General features: G+C 37.7%; 2 protein-coding genes across 22 annotated transcripts in view; both read left to right on the forward strand.

The window, feature by feature from the left end:
* ube4b (ubiquitination factor E4B, UFD2 homolog (S. cerevisiae)) overlaps positions 1 to 4139 on the forward strand; it is a 29340-nt gene extending 25201 nt beyond the window's left edge. For 4 of the 5 annotated variants that reach the window (XM_016478359.1, XM_016478361.1, XM_016478362.1 and 1 more), the window contains 2 exons: positions 2538 to 2684; positions 2828 to 3184. In XM_016478359.1, coding sequence (XP_016333845.1) covers positions 2538 to 2684; positions 2828 to 2889 — 209 coding nt within the window. In that variant the 3' untranslated portion in view covers positions 2890 to 3184. The other variant, XM_016478360.1, reaches the window with a different exon arrangement.
* A 976-nt stretch (positions 4140 to 5115) lies between these two features.
* The window catches only part of kif1b (kinesin family member 1B), an 86764-nt gene continuing 83756 nt past the window's right edge, over positions 5116 to 8123 (forward strand). For all 17 annotated transcript variants that reach the window (XR_001633321.1, XM_016478342.1, XM_016478344.1 and 14 more), the window contains exon 1: positions 5116 to 5368. The gene's annotated coding sequence lies outside the window, so the exon portion shown is untranslated. The remainder of the gene's footprint in view (positions 5369 to 8123) is intronic.

Genomic DNA, 8123 nt, shown 5'->3' on the forward strand with positions numbered 1-8123 from the left:
ATCGAAATCGTCATAAAATCGCGATTTGAGCTTGCGCGATTTCTAAATCGCTTTATAGCACGATTTTCTGCGCCCCCGACCTCCTGCAGTATGCTATCTGAACCAATCAGAATGCAGCGCGCCTAAATGGAGCACGAGAACAGAACAGCCTGGGCGGGCATACAAACGTAACGCCAGGTTCACACACTCCGTCTGTGGTGCGTATTTTGTCCGTGCCCATGTTAACGGAGCGTTCACACTGTATGCGATTGAGGTCCGGCAGTGCGCTCCAGGAGTGGTGTGTCTGCAGCAGTCATGCTGTGATCGTTTCCGCACGGAATCTATTTCTGCTGTGCTGCACGCGCTGAAAGTGACAGCGCATTATTCGCAGTAAAAAATAACATGGATTGGCACGGAAATTTTGTAATTACACCATAAATGCATATAATTAAAGTCTACTGTTTCACAGTCAACACATGGCTTTTTGGCTAGATTTAAAACAAGGAAAAGTGCGCTTTTAGATAAACAAGGCAATAATAGATGGCACTCGTGGTGGCAGTTAAACAAAGTTATATTTATTGAGTTTAAACGTGAATGTCTATGAAAGACCGTACTGTGATAAAAGAGAATCACAATGCTGAAAAAGCATTTTCAGAAACAACGTTTGGATTTGAAATCAAAATAATGCATAAATGTTGTGTTTGTGGTAAACATTTTTTTTGTCCATATCGCACAGCCCTAGACTTAAACATATAAGTTCAAGATCAGGAGTACATACCGTATCCTTCATGGAATAATTTCTACACCAAGAGTCTTTGATGAAAACACAAATGCCACCTCCTCTCATTTTCCCCGAGTTGTTATTCCTGTCCATACGAACATTAGAGAACCCCTGCACGTGAACAAGGGAATCTAGGAAATTACCTTGAAGCCAGCTGTCTGTGTAAATGAGGAGACACGACTCACGATATTCATTACAAACTCTTGCATTCAGACACAGCTCTTCCATCTTGTTCCTCAGGGAGCGAGCATTGCTGAATAGTATTGATGGCAGCGTTAACTTGTGACGTTTTCGACGAAGTCGGTGTTGTCGCCTCTTCTCCCCCGTTTTTGCGGCCGACGATGATCCCCGTGTCGTTGCAACAACTCCTCTGGAACACCGTCCAGCAAGCCCGGCTCTATAACCACTGGTTTCCGTAGAGATAGTAACCATTCCCTGCTGCAAACCCGCAACACTTTATCATGTCCCCTTGTTGTGGCAATGTTGGCGATATCATGTTGCATACAAACACTCGATGTAATCCGCACATGCAACAGCAATACTCGGACGATCTTCTTCCCCCCCATTATTTGTTTTTGTTACACTTCAATACACGCACAAACAAACCAAAACGCAGAACTTAACACGTAAATTTAACAACAGCAAAAAAGAAAAAACATAAAACTTTCCGCTCAGTCACCAGATCAGATGATACCCAGATCTATCTGCCTATAAAAAGAAATGACCCTTCAGCTATACACTCTTTATTTGCATGTCTTGATGAGGTAAAGCACTGGTTGGCTAGTAACTTTTTAACCTTAAATGACTCAAACACTGAGGTTATTGTCTTAGGTCCATCTGACAATTTCAAATTCAATAATTCTACCCTGGATAGCCTCTCAGTCTTTGAATCAAAGTGTGTCAGAAACCTTGGTGTTCTTTTCGATAGTCGGCTCACTTTAGATAAACATGTTTTTACTCGGTTGTTGCTTCCAGCTTTTTTCAGCTCCGCTTACTCTCAAAAATAAAACATGAAAAACCTCTCGAGACAGCTGTTCATGCGTTTATCACTTCTCGATTGGACTATTGTAACTCTTTGTGTTGTGGCATCTCAAAGTCCCAGGTCGCTTGCTTACAATTGGTCCAAAATGCAGCAGCCAAATTTCATAAGAAAGGTCGCAAATATGATCCCGCCACCCCTTTTTTTGCGAGCTCTTCGTTGGCTTCCAGTTCGCTTTAGGATAAATTCTAAAATTCTCCTGTTTGTATATAAATGCTTACACAACCTCGCCCCACGTTATTTATCGGAATTGCTGCATACTTATAGCCCTACCAGAGACTTAAAGGGGTCATATAATGCGATTTCAAGTTTTCCTTTCTCTTTGGAGTGTTACAAGCTGATTGTGCATAGATATAATCTAAACCTACTTATGGTTCCTTGCACAAGGTTGAAACAGAGGAGATAGACCCTAGATTGTGGAACAGCCTGCCAGCACACCTCAGAGCTGCTCCATCTTTATCGATTTTTAAATCTCTTCTGGAAACTCGCTTGCTTTCTTTAGCTTTTACAAGTTGAGGATGTTTGTATGTGTTTTACATTTTGATTATTGTGCCTTTGTACAGCACTTTGGTCAGTCTTGTGACTTTTAAATGTGCTTTATAAATAAACGAACTAGAAGTAAGTGTTAATTTCTTAAAAACAACCCTAACAAAATTTTTTTGAACAGGAGTGTAGCTACAAATGTAATATTTTTAATAGTTGATTGGAGTAAGTAACATTGACGTCCTATCTAAACAGACCCACTGATGGACACTCTCATGACTGATCCCGTGCAACTTCCCTCTGGCAACATCATGGATCGAGCCATCATTCTGCGACACCTCCTGAACTCTCCCACTGACCCCTTCAACAGACAGCCTCTCACCGAGAGCATGCTGGAACCAGGTACCCACCACACACAGCTTTACAAAGACCGTACGAGCTGCCTCTTTCAGCGCTGCTGCCAAATGCACTCTATGACTTGTCTTTTTTTTTTTTAATTGTTAGACTGTGTAACGCTGACTCCATGGTTTTCCCTCTCTCCACAGTCCCAGAGCTGAAGGAGCGTATCCAGGCCTGGATGAGAGAGAAGCAGAGTGGCCGTGTTTGAGTTTTCTCAGTGAGCCAAGCTTGCCCCGCAGTTTAAATGTTTTCACCACGCTGGAAGTGAACTGAAGAGAGAGAAAGAGGAAAAAAATATGACCATACCTAAATTGTTTTCCCCCGTTTATCGAGCCACTGACTGAAAGGCTCATGGTTCTAAATTGAAACATAATAAAGTTTAGACTTTTGAAACATTTTGATTTTGAATTTGTATGTCTGCACATACATACCAAGCTGAAAGAGCACACAGTTTCACACCTCAAAGTTAACAAATTTGGATATATAAAGAAATTGCTTCCCATTGTGTTGCAGAGAGGCCGTGTTTGAGTTTTCTCAGTGAGCCAAGCTTGCCCCGCAGTTTAAATGTTTTCACCACGCTGGAAGTGAACTGAAGAGAGAGAAAGAGGAAAAAAATATGACCATACCTAAATTGTTTTCCCCCGTTTATCGAGCCACTGACTGAAAGGCTCATGGTTCTAAATTGAAACATAATAAAGTTTAGACTTTTGAAACATTTTGATTTTGAATTTGTATGTCTGCATACATACCAGTCTCACACCATAAAGTTAACACATTTGGATATAAAGAAATTGTTTCCTGTTTTGTTTTTGTTGTCCTCATGAATGCATTTTAGTGGTTCTGACGGTAAGGGAAAACATTGAGGAAGAGGATCCATTTCATGTTTGTGAAGAATGTTGTTAAGTAACACCAGTATTTCCATTTTTACACTCAGTAGAATGACAAAACATTGGCTGTAGACAGTCACAAACCTGTTGTTTATTTTATACGAGGAATACAACATATTTTAAATAATCAAATTAACATGCTCTAGACTGTCTTGTAGAAAATACAATAGATGTTGGTGTAAATTGATGGAAACATACCAGTGGAGCATCAGATGGGGATTGACTCTGTATTAGAATTTTGTTGGTTTGCATAAAAAATCTCATATGTGCACCGTTTTGACTAAAATCTGAATCGGAGCTCAAACCCAGGAACAAAATCAAAGAATGTGAAGCTGTGTTGTAGCATGATCGTCATAAGAATGCCAGTACATCATGTTTTTTTGTTCTGTTCTCCTTTTTGGATCATAAAGGTTTATCATCTCTTGTTATTACTATTAACCCCAGTTGTTGGACTTGGAAGAGTTTTTCCAGTGACTTAAAGGGTTTATCTGTACAGGAATTTGCTTCCTTTGCTACAAACTTCTTTTGGACCCAGCTCTTTGAACTGAAATAAATGGTAATGCACAAACAATGACAGCTGTTGCATTTATTTTCACTCTTCCTGACTTGTTAAGCCTTTAAACCCTACCTTAAAAATTAACAAATAAAACCGTTTAGAATTCTAAATTGCTGCCATGTAATTAATTAATGTGATTGTCACAATGTTCATTCTAAATATAATTACATTATTAATGTTCTAAAATAGTCATGATGAGATCCTCTCAAAATACACAAAACAATATAAAAAGGCAATTTACTGAGGGCAATTAAAATAGATGCTGCTTCAAAATATACCACATTTAAAATGCCTTCTATGATATGTAGTATATAATTATGTGTTTTATTTTATAATGTGGCTAGATTAAATTGTGCTCAGGGCTATTATAGTTAACTACTACTAAAACCATATTTTTAATTGAAATAAACTTTAACAAAAAACTTAAACTTTCAGATAGATTCAAGTAACAATTTTTTTTTCAGCATTTCTCATTTTCATTTAACTTGATGTAAATAAAAAATGTATAGAAATATAAACATTTAAAAATAAAATGACAAAAACAAAATTACTAAAACATATATATATATATATATATAATATTTAAAAACTATAACATAAATATTGTAGAATACAAAAAACACACACTGCCATCGATGAAATCATTGAATTATATTATTTAATAAACTTAAATATTACAATCTACCTACTTGCCAATGTTTTGCAAAACGTGTATTATGAATTTAAATTATAGGCTAGCCCTGTTTTATCCATGTTTCTGCTAGGCGGCGCCCTTCACTCTTTTGTAGTCTGATGCCACGCCACAGCGGATCGTAAGCGACCCTGCAATATTGCGTCACAGCTGCCTAGCCCACCTTAGTTTTTAGAGCATTCTTATTGGCTACACGACGCATAGCTCACACAATACTTCATTCTTATTGGCCAGACGGCCCGTCATTCACGATGTTGACAGGGCAGTTGACGTAATCATTTCAGTAAATCAAGGCATTCATCCATATCCTAAGCCTGCGAGAGGAACGGTCACCAGCATCAGCCTAACTAAATATATCAGAAACGCAAGCATCTTGCGCGGCGTTGGAGAATGAAACGCAGCTATAATGGGTGTATATAACAAAAAAGGAACTATTAAAAACTTAACCGTCAGTCTTTTTTGATTTTTGCTGCTGGTTGTAGACGTCATTGGAGAATTGGCATCGTGCAGGATTTCTATGCTGTTTTAGTCGTCTACGTGTGGATATATAGCGGTAAGTGCCGTCTTTTCTGAAATATGATTGTAATACTTGTACATTTGCGTTTGAGCACACATCGCCCGAGTCGCGTTTGGGAATGCGAATGGATGTTTACCGAAATGTTTAGCTTGTTTTTGCAGCTGACCGCTTCAGCGAAACTTAATTGTGGTGTTATACACTTCATATTATTATCTTTTTTACTGATAATTGAACATATATGTTAAAAATGACAAAACCATATGAGGGTTATGCAAAGAAAGTCACCGAGTACATAGAAAGATGTCCGAATTAGTGATGGGAAGTTCGGACATTTCCACGAATCGGTTCTTTTGAACAGTAACGTTACCGGCTCAGAAATGTACACCATATTTTCGTTCGGTCATCCCACTTGTCGTTTTCGGCTGATTACGGATCGGCTGATTACTGATTACGAAAACGATTTTCGGTTGATTCAGTCAGAGTGTAAATTTTGAATCCAGAACCGCTCGGACCGATTTAATTCGTGACCGTGTCGTTTGGAGAACCGGTTCCCAACAGAGATCCGATTCAAAAGAACGATTTGTTCTCAAATCGGACATCGTTACGTGAGACCAATAAAGGAGGCGACATCATAAGATTACAATATAACACTTAAATTAGTGCTTTTTAGATTAATTAAACGTCTTGATTAGTTTTATCTCTGTAGCGGATCATTATAAGTGCAGCTATGGCAACGCCGGATATGTTGTCAATATCTAACGTTAAGTGTAGTCTCCGTTATTAAACACTGAAACGGATAAACGTTTTATGTTATTTTATTTTTTTAGTATCATTAGCTTCTATGAAAATATATGGAAGAGTTATTGTTTGTTCTTTTTCCTCCCTGAAGTAGACATACAGTATGTTTTCTCCGGCATATAGAATTTCATGGGCGTATGCCTTTAATTCAATGAATGACCAGAAGGGCAAGGATTAAAACATCATCTTTTTGGGGGGTCATGTGATTGAATAGCGGACTGTTCATTGTTCTGTCACACTCAAGAGAGTTGAACTTCAAAAATAAAAAGATAATCGCTGGATTGACAGATTCGTTGTAATCCACAGCCGGTCGATAAAACCAATACTTAATAACATATGTCACGCCCATAAGTGATACATGCATTTTTAGAGGAGCAGACAGGCGTTATGTGTCAGTGCATGCGTTTTGATATGTCATAACGGTCGGGTGTCATTTAGTCAGATGTGTTTACTAGTGTAACTAGTAACTAGTGAGCGTGTGAATAGGCCCAGCCCTGCTGCTGCAGGCGAACGGCAGCCATGTTTATGAGTCCGTGAAGGAACCATCTAATATTCCTGATAATCTGTATCTGTGTGCTGGATATTTACCTTATGGTATTGCTTTTGACCACCGGACATTTGATATGGTAAATGGGTTGTTGACATATAACAAATTAGTTCCTGGACATTTTTATATTAGATATTGAGATTTTTGCTTAAAATTAGCATACAAGGGAAAGTGTATATCTTGGTCCTGTGATAACATTTCTTTCTTTATTTTTTCCCTACATTTTAATACATTTTTTTTTTTACTTTTTATTAAACATTCTGTTATACTACTGCTATACTATACACTTTAAATGGTCCTATTTTTTATTGTATAATATTCTATATTGCACATCATTTTGCTAAAAAATGTTTTGATGAAACTGCTTGAAATATCAAGTCACCTGCCCAAATATTACCTGTGCTGATGTTGAAGGAAAACTAATTGTTTTATTTAATCATCAGCATTCCTACAGTCATGGAAAACATTTGGAATTTTTAAAGCTTGGTTATTGAACCTTTAGACAAAATATAAAAGATGATCTAAAAAAAATAGCATACGTGTTTTCTGTTCTGTAACATATTTGATCCATCAGGCTTTTATGGCCCATTTAGTATGATATAGTGAAAATATGGAGCTCATACTCAAGGAGGAAAAAAAACAGCAACTTAGCAAAATATGCAGTTTGTTGCAGATGGTATATGGCAGGGGTGGCGAACTTCGGTCCTGGAGAGCCGCAGTCCTGCAGAGTTCAGCTCTAACCCTAATAAAAACTCACCTGCCTGAAGCTTCCTAGTAACCCTTCAGGCCTTGATTAGCTTGTTCAGGTGTGTTTAATTAGGGTTGAAGCAAAACTCTGCAGGGCTGCGGCTCTCCAGGACCGACGTTCGCCACCCCTGGTATATGGCCTAAAAGGAAGATGAAATTCTGTTAGCTTGTAATGTAAATAAATGAGAATTTTATGACAGTATAACAGACCACTTGCGTAAAAATGCATATAAATATCAGTTGTCACTCTATATCTCCAAATAATAGTAAGGTAATATTTTAATGTGTAGTTTTTATTGTGGGGGCAAAACCCCCACAAAATGCAATGCAATACAATGAAAATTAAGAGACGTATACATAAACATTCATCAAAATCCGGTTCATTTTGAAATATTATTATATTTAAAAGTTATGCCTAAGTTTACCTTATAAAAAGATTTTGCAGGAGAAAGACATGCGTACAGCCTGAAGGTGGACATTGTTGTAGTTTTATTAGAATTGTACTTGCTAAAAAATGATGAACTGTCAATCAGAAGGCAGAAGGCATGTATGCAATTTTGTTTTTTGATCACGTTGTTGATAATTTAGAGGCCTCAGACATTCATGTATCAATTATGATGTTGTAGGCTTTTAAAGGGGTCATATGATGCGATTTCAATTTTTCCTTTCTCTTTGGAGTGTTACAAGCTCTTGGTGCAT

The sequence above is a fragment of the Sinocyclocheilus anshuiensis genome, unplaced genomic scaffold (genome assembly GCF_001515605.1).
Source record: "Sinocyclocheilus anshuiensis isolate Anshui unplaced genomic scaffold, SAMN03320099.WGS_v1.1 scaffold2090, whole genome shotgun sequence".
Taxonomy (NCBI): Eukaryota; Metazoa; Chordata; class Actinopteri; order Cypriniformes; family Cyprinidae; genus Sinocyclocheilus; species Sinocyclocheilus anshuiensis.